Below are 15612 nucleotides of genomic sequence, written 5' to 3'. Positions count from 1 at the left end.
GTTTTTGCTCTACTTTGTTTGATTCCAGTCCTGTAAACGCATTCATCTCTTTAGGAGGATTGAGAGGCTTGACCTAATGGCAGAAGASGGAAAACTGTTTCTCTCTTCAGGGAGCTAGTAAGCATTCAGAGCAGTAAAGTTTGGAGGATGTGGCAGGAAAAGCTCAGGAAGGAACCTGAGTTAGTCACAGCAGAGAGACCCTGACACTGAGTTGTGGTGCAGGGAGCATCACTGGGGTTACAGAAAGCAAGTACGTCAGCAGCCAGAAAGATCKGAACTGAATTTCCAATTCAACATCACTGAGTGAGGACTAGGGCCAGGGAGAAAATTTGTGTTCTAACCTAGTGGGTGGTGTTTTATTTTAGTTAGCTGGTTGTGTGTGTGGGCAGGCAGGGTTAAGAGTTTAGTATCATAACGCTGTACTTAGCAGAATAGCTACAGTTTCTGTGCAAGCCTAATTTCAGAGTGTCTTTGCATGTGCTCCAACACAACTTTTCACCTTCCATCCCTGCTGTTATATCCCTTAAACAGATCAGGGCTCTAATCATAGCTTGTCTTTACTGCACTGTTGTTCTTGTGCTAAGAGCTACTGTGCCATGTTAAACGCACGTTAAGTAATGCCTCCTTCAGACATCAGCAGTGACTGTGAAAACTTACTCTTGGCTGTGTCAGCTTCAAACAGCAGTGGTTGATGACTCTCCTTGGCACCATTCTCCTTCAAGAACATCTAAGCGGAAAAATTAGTGAGGACTACTTTGCATCTGATTTTATTTATAAAACTGATTTTTTTTTTTATCTTGACATCTAAGTTTTTTCTTGAAATTATGGTAAAAAGATCAAATTTGGAATGGAATGGACAGGAGCTGTGGGTAAGTGTCATGATGGGAGGAGACAGGTCTCCCAAATCTCACATTCAGAGTTGCATCAAGCAGTGAATAAGAACACCAAGTGTTACTCTTTCTTAGGCTGTTGTCTGTGAAATGTAAGGACTGRGTACCTTCATATTGTGTCATGGTAATGCAGATCCAGCCAACTGTTAYCCAGGAATAGCTGTTATGACTGAGACTGAAATGTGACTGGGAAGGTCTATTCACCCTACTGCATTCCTGATGTACTGAGGAATGATGAAGCAGGATTGTTGTGAAAACTGAAGTTYTCCAACCTCTGTAGTTTTAGCACACACTTCATCTTATTGCAAAGCACCATTTGAAAATTATGTCTCCCACTGGAAATAATTGAATATTTTTTTTGAAAAAAGTTCTCTAAGCCAATAATAAAAGGTCTTTAATAATTTTAAACCTTTCTATAATTTTGTTTTTCAAAGATATTAATATCCTTTATACTTACTTGAAATACCTTTTTCTGTTCTGATTTAGACTGAAAATTAATTTGGTGTATCATTTTCCCAATGAGATAAGAATTTACTTTTTTGATAGGTTCTGGCTTACCAAAAAAACATGTKTATATTAAACATTTTTTCTGCAATTAATCAGATTTTGTGGAAACTTGGGTTGAATGTCCTCAATAACCTTTTAATAATAAAAATAAATCACAAATATCTAAAAACACCTCAAAAAAGGCCAAATGCAATTCTGTGCATTACCTTTGTTTAGTCAGTATAGAGCTTTCGTCTTTAATTGATGTGCAAACTTGTTTCTCGTGATATGGTTAATATGAATTTTAAAATTATTTTGTGGTGCAAGGCTTGGAAGGTTTAAATGTTTGCCTTTTGCCTGCCTACTGCTTGAAATGCATTAGAAAATAGTTGAATTCTTTTCCACTTCATGGGTTGCATTTGAAAAAGAAACAAACCACAGTACCAATGCTGTGCTTAGAAGATATTGACGGTAGGTCTGGCTCATCAGCAACGTTTGGCATGTGTTTGCACATGGATTGAGGAGTAATTACCACAGAAAATTTACACCAAGTAATGTAACAACTGTCGCTGATAGTACATGTCCCAGAAAGTTCCCTTCTGTTTCCTGTGGATTTCTAGAATGATATAATTTTGTAAGGAAATAATGCAATAATGTCAGGATAATGCAAARTTTTAATTCTATCATTTTAGAATTAAGAGCGGACGTTTCACTGGCTTGCAACTATTAAGAACAGTTGGGACACTTCTTGCCCATCTCTCTATTCAAATTTAGAAGGAGGTAGTTGTACAACTAAGGCAAATGGAGAGAGGTACTGAATTCCAGTCTTGCAGTTTAGACTACAGTTTGTCAGGCTTTACCTTAAACTAAGAATTTTGTCCAGTTTTTTCTCTTCAGGGAGAATCAGACAAAAGCASTCTGCTAAGTTGGGCTTAGAGTTCAGTTGCTTTAAAGCTTAATATCTTTTAGGGTTGTGGAGTGGATTTTTTTTAATGAGGTTTTAAAGAAAGTATTTATTGATAATGAATAGAACCAGACTTAACAATCCTAAAAATGAAATTGCTATATTAACCATAGAATGTTAAAGAAGGAATGCCCATATGTGCTTCCTTACACTTTGCTGACAATGTGTCTCAAACTTGCCTCATCTTTAGGAGAAAAAACAGTTAGTTCTTCAGTCCCTGTTCTTCTGCTGAATCTTTAATAGTAATTGTAGGAGCAATTCGTTTTCCAGCAAGTGTATCAACAAGAATCCTGAGGGGCAGATASTGAGTTACAGCTGAAGTGGAAATTAGGGGCATTTGTTCACAGATCCAATCAGTAAAAAGCATTGCTGCATCTTAGGCTGCTGAAATGATAGAAGTGTTCAAGATGTTRGAATCAAGTTCAACTTTAGGCAGTTAATATGCCTATGTGCATATATTAAGAAAAAACAAAGCACAAAAACAAAACAGCCCTTTWTAACATCTTTACCTAAAATTAGATGTCCTGGCTTTAGTGTTTCCATTCAGTCTGGGAAAAGTGTGGATTTTTAAACTTGCATCTGCYTTGTTGACTGTCTGTGATAGCTGTACCCCATATCATATAAATATTTAAGGTACAATAAATTCTGTTTGTAGAGGTGTTAGCTATGAATCAAATTAAAAGCCACTGTTCCCTTTGTGGTTGTATTCATTACGAAAACAGAATTGCTGAAGTAAATAAGAATTTAATTTTTCTCAGCTTAATTCTGTTTTAATGCAACTGGCTTAATGCACTGTGAGTGGTTTGTGGTGCTTGGTACTAAATTTGGTCATAGCAGTAGCTTTTATAGCAAGAACCTTTGTGGGAGTAGGGCAGCATGCAACTTGTATATCAGTATAAATTTTGTATTTTAATAGCTTACAATTTCTGTACTTCATTCCAGTGATTCTGGACGTGGGAGCAGCCTGTTAGACAGAGCTATTGCTGATAGACGACAGCTTAATACAATTACTTTACCAGATTTCAGTGATCCTGAAACAGGTAAGAACTGCATTTGAACAATAAAATMGGTGAAATGACATCTGGCCATAGCTAGATTTTGCATTGTTTTTAAATTTTTTTATTTTGCAAAATGAAATTGTATTTTAACTATTATTTTATAAGTGGAAATAGAAATTGTGTGATACAAGATTTTTTTTTCTTCTGTTTTAATTTTGAAGTACTTGCTGACCACGTTCTCTGTAAATTAAAATATCTACGTTGTAGATCTTGCTGACTTTAGTGGTATTTCCTTATGCAAGGGCTAAAAATGAGTATGCTGAACTAGCCTACTTGCCGAAGTCCTGTGCTTTTTGGTCTGTTTGGTATTTGCACATTTTTGTTTAAAATTTAAACCAAAAAAATTTCAGTGAACTTTTAATCATTAATTAAAATCTCAAATGTATGTTAAAATTTAATTGCATGGATGGGTAGGYTTACCTTGGACATACTTTGACCTTATAAGCAAAATTTATTTATTGTAAATCATACATACTGTGATATTTTTATATGCATTAAAAAAATCATGGTACGCAGGTGTGCTACATAAAACCTAAGATTGTTACACGTCAGTAAATACTGACAATGTATAATATGCCTGTATCAATACATTCAGTTATTAYGATGCAATCTAATATACCTTAAAAGTTATGCAATCAAAAAGCATGTGAGCCATGCATTCTGTAAAGATTGCAGAAGGAATTACCATGATGCTTCTAATTCCAAAAACTTTCTCCATATCTTACTTGTGTTCTAAATATTGGGGGTGTTCTTTTTTCTGGAATTTAAAACCATAGAATGCTTTTCCTGGCACCTTTCAGGGTTGTATTTCTGTTTAGTCACTCTTTGGCACAAACAGCTTATGGGAAAATTTGCCAGCCTATGATTTTGAGTACACTTRACCTGTAAATGAAATGTGTAATGTATGTCTTTGCTTACTGTCAGAATAGTGCAGTAGAGAAGAATCCTATTTAGCTATTTAACTTCTGAGAGTCAGAATTGGATTGAATGTTCACTCCATTTTGAATTTAAAGTAGTGTTCTGTGCTTGCTGTAGTGCAAGCAATTTTGATTGCAAAGATCAGGTCACTTGATTTCAAAGAATAGCAATATGATATGGCATAATTAACTTGCTGCCCCTAACGTGAATCTTCTGTCCTCTGGTATTCATATAATTAAAATGGATAAGGTTACATGRTATCATTCTATGGTGATCATTCTATATTCTAGTCTAGCTGATTGTTTCATTTTTAACAACATAACTGGATTTTATAGGTTTCATATACMTGTATCAATATACATAGCTATACATAAAATTTTTGCCTTCAAGAAAGTGATAGTTGTGGATGGGTTTTGTTAGAGATTTTTTGTGGTTAGTGGTGGTTTTTTGTTTGTTTCTTTTCCAGTGGGGACATACAGYTCTTGAATTATACCTTCAGGGTCCTATTTTATAACTACCACAYTTGAGAGCATAGTGAATAGGTGCACTTTAAAGACTGCATATTCCTCAATGCTTTTAAGTAAAGATGAACCCTCATTCAATACAGTGAGCTTTTCAAGAAGCTTGCCCCAGATTCAAATCCTGCAGCCAATGTCTTGATAAAAACAGGATCTCTGCATACAATCTGATTTTTCCAAGTGTATTTTATTCTGAATCTCAGCTGTGTAGTTAGAGCTTACCTCTATTGTCAAGGAGAACAAGATAGAAAATTAAAAATATGGGATCCCTTTATTGTTATTTATCTTACAAAAGRTAATTATTTAGTATGGGTRGGGGATATCCCTTAAGTTTYATTTTTTTAATTGGGAGTTGAAGTTGATTTTGTTAGTTGGTGGTTTTTAACAATGGTTAATTGTTAGTTTTAGCAGAASAAACCTTATTGCAATACCAGTACTCAATTTCTGGAAAGGACTAGAGSTTCGTTATCTACTGTATCTATGTAATTATATGTATAAAAAAGCTCCACAGCTGGTATTCATCCAGAATTCTTCATCAGAATATTATAAACATTTTGCAGGAATTTAAAGATTATGGTACTATAAGAATGAAAGCAGTCAAGCTTGTCATAGTATTTGAGGACGTATAAGCAGACTATCAATAAAATATTATCCAACTAKGTAGATTGTAGAAACAATAGACAATCAAGATGTTAGACCTTTACAGGGCTGAAAGAGCTCACCTGCAAATTCTGTGGATCCACAGTGTTTAGAAATGCAGAAGAAATTTGGCAAATATGTAAACAAATGTTAAAATGCAAGAAAGTTCTGGCTGAAAATCCTCTTAGGATGGAAATGTTTGCTCCCCTGCTTGTTAAACCATTCAGTGCTACCTTGTGAATACATTTACATGTGTGGATACACATCAACATTTGAAACTTTTCCCCTTCATAACTTTGCTTGCATTCTATGATGATGACGATGTTCCTCTTTGCCTGTCCAGTCTGAGTTCAGTCATCTACGTACCAAGAAATGAGACCTAAAACTCAAACCTGTTTAAGTAAAATCCTTCCAAAAACATCTAGCTGCAATGGGTGTAAATTCTTCTTCTTAGATGCATCAATTAAGCAGAAGTCGACCTTTCAGAAAAAGACATATTAAAACCTGCTTTATGCAGAGTTCTTACCAATCYCATAATGATTAAGTGATTCAAGTTTAAATTTGTGTAGTCTTTGAAGTATCAAAAGAGTGCATTGGGGATTTCTTACAAGGCTAGACTGTTGATTCCAATGTCCTGATCAATTACTATGTCAAATTTACTTGAAGTTTGCTTCTGTTTCAGCTGGTTTGCCTTGAGTGCCATGCTCATATTTGTATATATTGATGAAGGAAATAAATATAGAGGGGGAAAAAAGAGCTTTGATGAATCAATCAGTCTCACCTATCATATCAAAAGACAGATAAAAATATGCAAATCTCTACAAACTCATTGGCTATTTGGTTAAGATAAATTGTGACTAATCTATTCTAAAACTTTCTGTTCAATTTGGTTGCAGTCCACTCAGTTTATCATAGGAAGAAACAATATTACCTGAGTTTTAGGTTTTAGCCTTTAGTTCCCCTTAAATATTTTTTTTCATTGAAATATTGGAACATAGGGAAAAAAACCCTTTAATTTGCTTTTTAAATGAAATTTAGTAGAAAAGGAGAGCACATATAAATAAAGGGGTATTTTTTGTTGTTGCTTTCAGAAGTTGTATTTATTTTATGTAGGAGCCATTTTGATCTCACTGATTAGTGAAACAAATGCTTTGTGGTTTTGGCATCCATGAGTCTGTTAAACCCTATTGGATCTTTTTTCTTTCCTATCGCCCTTCCCCCCTACACCCCCTTATCATTCTCTTTGTTTCGCTTTTTAGCCTCTGATACTTCCTCATCTTCTTTCTCAAGAACAGAGTCTCCTCTCCAATCTCCTCTCCAATCTCCTCTCCAATCTCCTCTCCAGCTGTTTGTATCTTCTCATCTTCCTCATCCTCATCCTAAACCAGATATCTTTGTCTGGCCCCATGCAGCCTCTCCATACTGTGACCAAGTTCCTGAGCCCTGTTCACCTGTTCACTGTAAAYTGGCTTTCTATTCCTGATGAGCATGTGTGTGCTGTATTTTTCTGATAATCTTCATAGCTGATAAAYTGTGTTTAAATAGGTAATGTTTCAATACTTTCAGTGAAATCTGGCCTTTCAGCTGCCTTTCATTAAATACTGCATGGGTTTTAAGAGTTTCATCAGAGAAGACTGTYTTATTGATCCCCAAAGATATGAAGTTACAGTAATATTTAATACTCTGTTCTCATGAGTGTTACAGACAATTACAGGTGTTCAGTAAAAGAGATTATTGGTCAAGGCTGCTTTGTTGCATTTACTGATGTAGATTACTTCCAGTGCTGGCATCTTTTGCCTAACAAGACTGTCCCTGCCACAGAATCTCCTCTTATCTGGACAGTTTTAATTAACTTAATTTCAGAAGCTTTTAACTAATTACATCCAAAACATTCCCTGAAAATTCACCTGAAGGGAACCATTGCCTGAATATCATAATGCAGGTAGGGCGTATTTGAATGATTTGGAGGAGGCATTAGAGCAGTGAAAGTCTGCATTGTGCTGTTTCAAGTCGAGTCATTCTGTTGTTAATTGAAATGATGCCAATTTAAACCAGCTGTAAGATCAATCCCCATGCTGTTTGAATACAAACTGTGCAGCAATGCTGCCAGAGTAGTTCAAGTGTAAAATCAACATCRTTTTTCAGCCATTTCTTTTCAACTCCTTTTTATTTCTGTTAAATTGTCCTTCACTCGTACCTTTATACATAGCATTGTTTTTGTCACTGAATTTGCTATAATCTGATTTTAAGAAGTTCATTTTGACACCTAGTCTTTAGACTGATTTCATGTCAWAGATATTAATTCCGAGCAAAACATAGCAAATAAATCCTTGCTTATTAGCAAGTTTCACTTGTTAAAATAGCTGAAATAAGACCAGAGTTTTGAAAACACTGGCTTGTACGTAAGCCTGTGACTGGAAGTTAATGAAAGCGCTTCCTTCAGATGTCAGGCAATCTGTGTCCTTCAGAAGTTGAAGTCTGAGTTTCTTGAAGTATTTGAATAGCTGATTGGCTGCTCTTACAGTTTGGCTGTTGTTAAATTGAACTTGCTCAGGCCCATTTTATAAACTACATCCAAGTTAACATTAAATTAACATTAAACATTGTTCTTGTTCTTTGCAAAGCAGTAAGTTAGTAAGAACCTAGTCAAGAATGGAGGCAAGCTGAAAGAATGATGAAGCCAAAGCTCAGATTCCATTATGTGAAGCCCAAATTTTCCATTTCCAAACTACTATATCCTCAGGGAAAGGAGCTTCTACCATATGCTTGAGAAGTAGCAGAACCACAAAAAAAAAAAAAAAAAAAAAAAAGGGAGATTGGAATCCTTTGTATAATGTCAATAATTAATGAAAGTCAAAGCTGTCTGAGTAAGGAACAGTTTCCCTAGGAGCTTATGTTAGTAAAATTTCAGGGACTGAAAATCTTATGGTCTGTATCTTGCTCAATTCAATTTTTTTTCTAGTGAAAGAAGCCAAGGGCATTTTGTATTATTGATTTGACTTCCAATTTCTGTTGAGCAGGAATATGATTTTAGGGGTGGACCATCTTATTTAATTGTTTTATCATTTGAAATCCTGTAAACCTGATTTACAGTTTGAAGATTATCAGAAATCCTTTGGCTTTCTTAGAATTATTKGCTTATATATATCTATATAACATTTTTTTCTTCTTACTTTGGATTTTAATTTGTGGTTTGATCTATCCAAAGGCAATCCATCAGATGCTTACTTTCATGGGGTTTACTCCCTTTTTTCAGTTTGTAAGTAGTATTCACTGTGCAGTTCTGTTAATTTCTCAAGGACTAAAATCACCTTTTACTTTACCACAAAACATACATGTTTTGTCCATCAGAAGGTGTAGCTTGATAGTGTGTAAAGCAAGGCTGATGCTCTTTGYCCATTCAGTCACCCTAAGGGCTGTAATCGTACGAGACCTGAATGCACTCAACTAACACTYGCATTTAATAATTAAAGAGGCAGTATTCATTTCTAGAGGACTGCAAATAAAGATATATTAGGCAGTTCTTGTGTAACATAATGGCCAACTGCCAGTACATTGTATTAGAGAAGGTATTATGCTGCTGCTGTTCCTAAAGAAGTAACTTCGATCCAGAATACAATAGTGCAACTACTGTCATGACTCATATTGAACGATTACTTTCTTTTGTGGTACAGGTTTTGTTTGTAAAATAAATTAAGAATGCACTTTGAAATAATGAAATTATGAAAGCAAGCTAAATCAGAAAGAATGGAGAATAYAGATCAATAAAGATAATTGCTACTTTAACCAGAACATGAAATAATATTCTTTTTCTGTAACCAGTTACCTTATAAAGCTGTGTTCATAGCACTAAATATTTTTTTTTATTGATTACTTTACCTTTCCATAGATTTTTATGGGGTAATACAGGAAATCAATTTGGAGAAGGAGAGAAAAGTAAGAAGATACATTAACCAACGTTTAACAGTGACTAAGCACAGAATGTCTTTTTCAAAGAGCTGAGAGGATGCTTTGTGATTGATGCTGTCCATATCTGACTAMTATCATCTCCATGCATAACTTTGTAGTAAAAGATAAGATAGCCTTGGAATTTGTGATTGTGAGAGATGTCTTAGACTGTTAATGAAGTTTAAAAGAAAAGATAGTGAATTTTGGCTAAATCTGTCTTCTCGAATGCATCACTTCAGGAATGTGTTAGTCCTGCAGAAGGTGCTGCCTCTTTGTGTTGTGCAATTGCTTTTGTTAGAGTTCTCTATGTGTCACACCACTAATGTTCTTACTTCCAGCTCTTTGTGTGCATGTAAAGTTGAGTCATGGGGGTTTTCCTCTTCTCCTGCATGAGCATTGCAGCTAAAGCATTTTTTTCTTTATGTAAATGTTGAAATGTTTAAAATGGGATGAATGTAAAACTGTTGAGTAATATTCTCTTTTATGGTATAAAAAGAAACCCTGCCATAGTACTTTTGTGAGTTGATATGAACATGTTCCATGAAGAATGATAGTCCATTCTCTTACTCATTTTCAGAAGGAAACTTTAATGTACATAGCAAAGTGATTTGGTTTTTCTCCAAGCCTTCATGCCATCTAGGTTCTGATAAAGTCCATGTATTAGTTCATGTCCATTACACTGCATTGTGAAGAATATATGTGGAAATGACCAAGGAAAGAACTGAAGAAGTCATGACATGCTCATTTACATAGGGTGTATGGTATTTATAAATGGTATTGAATGGATGAATTCATGTGGACCCTCCTGTAACATTTAAGGAATGCCTGTAGAGAATAAACTGAATGCTTTATTCACAAAAGTTTCAYTGTAGGTATGACTTGGAAAAGMACGGTTTCTGTGAGATTTTAACTTCTTGGTTAAATTTTCTTTGTTCAAGGCTCTTGGCAGGTTTTCTATTTGAAATCGAATTGAAACATTGAGTCCACAAAATGGTTGTTGCAGACAGTATGTTAGTATAATGAGTAGAAACCAGATTCTGGGCAGGTGCCATTATAGGAAACTTGACTGGAAGGTTTTACCTTTTTGGTTTAGGAACATTTTGTCATGGTTAAGACCTTCTCTCACACTTTGTAATGTGCAGTGTGATTGTCATTCCATATATTAATAAATTTAAGTAGTGAATTCTAGGTCTTGCAAAACCAGTCCCTGTTTCACACTTGGCCTTTTTAGTATAAACAAGCTTCAGAACAAAGCTAAACAAATGAAAATGAGTAGCCAGGATCTATTCTGGTGATATATTAATTTTCCAGGCCTCATGGTTTCTATTTCAAAATAAATACTCTTTGCTGTTTGTAGTATTTAGAAGAATTTTTTTCTTGGTTTTTAAGTGTCATGCTATAACAGCAGATGTAGAAGTTGTTTGAGGAGAGCAAGGGTATTTTTGTGCATGAAAGGTATGGTAAAAGTTTAAATCAGAGATTGCTGTGTCTATCTGAGCACTTGAAGGAAGCTACAAAAGAGTGAATTGTAATACTGAAATAGGTTTGTATTTGGTTGTGGATAYTGAACCTAGACCAAAGAAAGCGAAGTGCAGATAAGACTGAGGATGAGAGAGCAAAGCTTGTGGCAAAATCAAAGGGAACCTCCAAAATAAGAGGCTACACAGGATCTGTAGAGCCTCAGGCAGAGTAAGATCTACTCATTACCTCCAGTTTCTCACAAGCCACTTTGTGTCTTTACCAGTTCTAGTTGAAATTAATGTATGTTTTAAAAATGATATGTGAATATAAAGATCTGAACCTGTGCATCCTGGGTTAGGACAAGGGTTCAGATAAGTTAGTTCTAATATGAAAATGCTTGAGTAAAATTTGAAGGAAGGTAGGAGAAAGCTTTTTAGTACACAAGATCTTTAAATGATTTTTAGTTGTCCGCAAAATGAAAGTTTACTACATCTGTTTTAACAGAAGAAGCCAGAAATGTGTCAGATGACAGCTCTTTMTGGCAACACTAAAGAAGTATTTAAAGGTGTATAGGTTAGAATATTAGCATGAGTGCAGTGTCCCTGAAAGTTGCCTGATTGATCACTGCTTTGTATATGTGTATKTTTCCTGCTGCAGTATGGTAAGGGATACCTTTTTCCTAAAGTGGAAATCTAAGCAATACGAATAATACCACTTCAAAGAAAAAGTTTAGAAATACTTGAACTTTTTTTTTAACGCCACTCTGTATGAAGTTCAGAGTAGGAAGCACTCTGTTTTAATTTTAATGCAGATGGCACAGAAACTCTTAAGAATATTGTCACAGTATATATTTTTTTTTTAATAAATAAATTTATGTACAAAAATTTTAATAATATATTGTCACATGTGCTTTATGGTTAAGTACTAGAGGCTTAAAATCTAACAGCCACTTTCTATATGAAATTACTTGTGGCCTGGCTAGCAGCCAGAGTCCTTGCTTTGAATAAYAGAAAATATAGTCCCTTTTTAATAMTAAATTGYATCCATGCTTTTCCAAAGSAAGGGATTAGATGATCTCCTGTATGTCAGGGAATTGCACCTTTTCTTTACAAATTGTCCTGTAGAGACAAGAAGGAGCTTTCACCGTTATTCCCTGGAAGGCTGATGAGTGGCAGACTGCAGTGATGTGCTTTACAGAAATGACTGTCAGACAACAAGAGGGTTGTTGTCGTGACAAGTGCTTGTTTTTAGTACCCTTGCTGGTATTTTTTCTGAGAATACATTCCATGTGCTTCTTGCTYAGACTTCCCTTTTAAATTTCTTCAGAATTTAAGCTTTAGACAAAAACTTTAGTGAATGTTGAGCTGTGCAGGCTGAATTTTGAGTTGTTTCATCAGCCTGTAAAAAGGAAAGCAAACTCTACTGCCAGACACTTGCAGATCTTCAGGGCAGTTCCTTGTTTGTAATGACATGAAATGCTAATGATGTCCTTTGCTGCTTTTCCTTGGTTTCTGTCAATTAAGGGAACTATGATGYACATTTTCAGACAAACTTTCTCCTCCTACTGATCTGTGTACTAGGAATTTCTGGTGCTTTCTGGTTTGCTGGTTTTTCTTGTCACATCTAAAAAATGTGTATTTTGTGTGACAAATCTCTTCTTGTCAAAATTCTTAGAAAACCTGTAATATTGAGAGTGAATTTGTTTATTTCTTARCTTGTAGTGATGAGGACAAGCTTTTGGGGTGCAGTTCAATTYGTAGGATTGTGAATCCTCAACAGGATTCAGTACTTTCTTTTGGAATAGTACTTTCTTTTGGAATATCTGCCATTGTTGGTCATTATGGATATGGTGATGGAATTGGACAATTTGTCTTCTGATCCAATGTGGAATATTTTACTGCCTTTATTTTTTAATCAGGCCTAATCACTCTGTGATTTTGTAATTTATAATTATAAAMCAACTAGAGATATATTGAGGCTTAGATGACAAGAAGGAGTGTAGTTTAAAATATTCATGGTCTTGATTTAAAAAAAAGTCATTACTAAATATGCTGGCAGTAATTGACTATCYAAAGTACAGTTGCCATTAGATATTCTCTAGTCATAGGAGCTTTTTTAATTCCAGTACTTGGAAAAGGGTATTATTTGCCAATGAGAGTCTAATCGGACTTGGAAATGATACATTTTATGAGAATTATCCTTAGTATGCTCTGTGAATGTTTTTTATGCAAGGGACTTTTTTACCACAAGCACTTTAACGAAGCCTTCTCAATCAGGCAAGTTTTACATTCAGTGCAGTTTAATGGTGTATTTGTGATAGTGTATGTCGTGATTGCTGTGTGTATTTTAGTTCTCTTTTTTTGTTCTGTTAGCTGTAAAATAATCCTCTAATTGCACTCTGTGGAAAGACATAGCTAATACTAACATCAAAGTGAACACAGCAACCTGAAGACTACAGTGTATGATACAATCACAAACCTTTTTGAGTTGTACATTGCCAGACAAAAGATGTCAAGTTTAATAGAGARTATTCGTAGTAGCAACCCAAAAAACAGTCAGGTACAGTTACCAAAATTTGATGTATTTTTTATATAGACTTTCACACCAGTATGAAAGTTTTGTAAGAAAATTAGTCTGGTATTTAAAAAATTTTTCCAAAATGGTAAATTAAAATGAAATCTTGAGTTTGGKTTAAAGCCTCTTATGAAAAGGGTTGTGATTAAATGTGTTATGCAATGTTTATTGCCTACATTCTTTCTGTGRTGGTAAATTCTTTTTATTACTTCTACAGGTTCAGTACATGCCACATCAATAGCRGCTTCCAGAGTGGAGCAAGCATTGTCTGAGGTTGCTTCTTCTCTGCAAAGCAGTGCCCCTAAACAAGGTCCCCTGCATCCTTGGATGACTCTGGCTCAAATATGGCTTCATGCAGGTATTGTGATAGTAAAATTTATTTTCCTATGCCTTCTCCTTTCTTACTGGCCTAAGGACTTGCCGCCATCTGTTTCATTCAGAATCTGTTAGCAGATCATGCTTTTTCCCTGGGCGTGGCACTGAAACAAGCCAAGAAACAAAATGCACACTGGAGTTGCTCTGTGTGTAAGATCATATGTTAAAGACAAGGCACAAGTTTTTGAATGTAGCTGTTACCAGTAGAGTCCTGTCTTCTRTAGAACAAATGCAGCACTCTCTCCCTTATCCCTGGAAAATTTATTTTCTGGAGTACCCTTAGTACTTGGAAATCTAGATGTCCTTGCAGAGCCACAGAGTATTCTGATTTGGAAAGCACCCTCAAGGATCATCAATTCCAGCTCTTAAGTGAATGACCCATAAGGGCATGGAACCTGTGACCTTAGCATTACTAGCACCATGCTCCAACCAATTGTGTTAATCCCAGGGTCACTRATTGGGTGGAAAAAGATGTTTGAAGATTTTTGAATAGAGTTCCTGCAACTACAGAAGTTTAYAATACAAAATAAATAAGTCTGCCTATGCAGGGAAAGAAACAGTAGTAGTACTRTTCAGCAATCTGTCCCTTGTAGCTGTGATAATGAGTTCAGTTCTTGAATTCAGTTCTTTTCCTTCTGTTTTCAATAATGTAGAAGACTCAGGATTGTTTGTCTGAACATGGAGTCATCTTGAGTGGATTAGTATTGTTATGTTGTTTTTCAAGCCTCAAGCTAAATGCAGTATCACAAGTGTCTGTTACATAAAATTTTAACCAGAAAATGATGATCCAATGTATTTTTACACAGTTACAAATGTATAACACGTGATTATTTTTATTGGTAGCTGGATTAGAAAGATGTAATTTAAAAATCAGACAGYAATTGTTATGCTTTGCTCTGCTTTCAGAACATGGGGAAAAATGTCTTTAATGAGCTTTAAATCTTAAAATTCAAAAATTTAGAATTATTCTTCCTGTGAGATTGTAGAGACATAGAAAAATTATGTGGATAAATTGTAATACATGCAAAACTTAGTGGAAGGTACTTAYCCAAACACAGACTGTGTAAAAAAAATACAAAAATGCTCGTTCTTACTGACGTACAGTGTCATTTTGGCTGTCATTAGTGTAAATTGGTATCCAGTCCCACCAGAAGTTGGTTTTGCACACAGTGCAACTGGCCTTTAATTTTTAATCTGTTTTTTATTAATAGACTTTTTAATCCTTTCATTTTTGGACCTTTCATTTTTATAGTGTAAAGGTGGAAAATCAGGCTTATTTAAAATGTGAAACTAAATTACTTTTGCAATTAGTACATTCTCCAGTGACTCATTTTTTAAAAACAGACCWGTCCCTAAGTGATCGGTGGTTGTGATGGTCCTTTGAGAAATGCATCAARACTGAACTCGGTATTGCTGTGCTGCTTGATTGGAAATGCGTTGATTCCTCAATAAAATGCAAATGTAAGCGTTGGAAGTGTTTGAGCCAGAAGGCATTCTTGGCGTTACCTAGGTGGAGGTGCTGGGAAGAGCACATCAGACTTGGCACCTGCTTTCTTTTCGAACTGCTGCTCCTCTCTGAGATGTTCCCACAAAACCTGCTGGCACTTGTCAGTTTTCCACAACTGATTTGTTGGTTGCCATGATGATTTTTAACATTTTTATTCAGTTTGAAGTCTTATCTCAGAATGAGCAGCTCTCCTTTGAATTCAGAAGCTTCCTGAATGAACTTCCATGCTTAAGACTTAGCTACAAGTTTCACTTTCTAGTCTTTCATTCATGCA

General features: G+C 35.2%; 1 protein-coding gene across 2 annotated transcripts in view; it reads left to right on the top strand.

The window, feature by feature from the left end:
- The window catches only part of TTC7B (tetratricopeptide repeat domain 7B), a 109373-nt gene that overhangs the window by 62202 nt on the left and 31559 nt on the right, over nt 1–15612 (top strand). For both annotated transcript variants that reach the window (XM_057370586.1, XM_057370587.1), the window contains 2 exons: nt 3283–3380; nt 13674–13814. In XM_057370586.1, the coding sequence (XP_057226569.1) occupies nt 3283–3380; nt 13674–13814 (239 nt within the window). The remainder of the gene's footprint in view (nt 1–3282; nt 3381–13673; nt 13815–15612) is intronic.

The sequence above is a fragment of the Malurus melanocephalus genome, unplaced genomic scaffold, assembly GCF_030028575.1.
Source record: "Malurus melanocephalus ecotype Western Australia unplaced genomic scaffold, MMel_1.1 scaffold_129, whole genome shotgun sequence".
NCBI classification, from domain to species: Eukaryota; Metazoa; Chordata; class Aves; order Passeriformes; family Maluridae; genus Malurus; species Malurus melanocephalus.
Note: the sequence above shows the minus strand (reverse complement) of the source record. Positions and strands in the feature narration are given on the sequence as shown.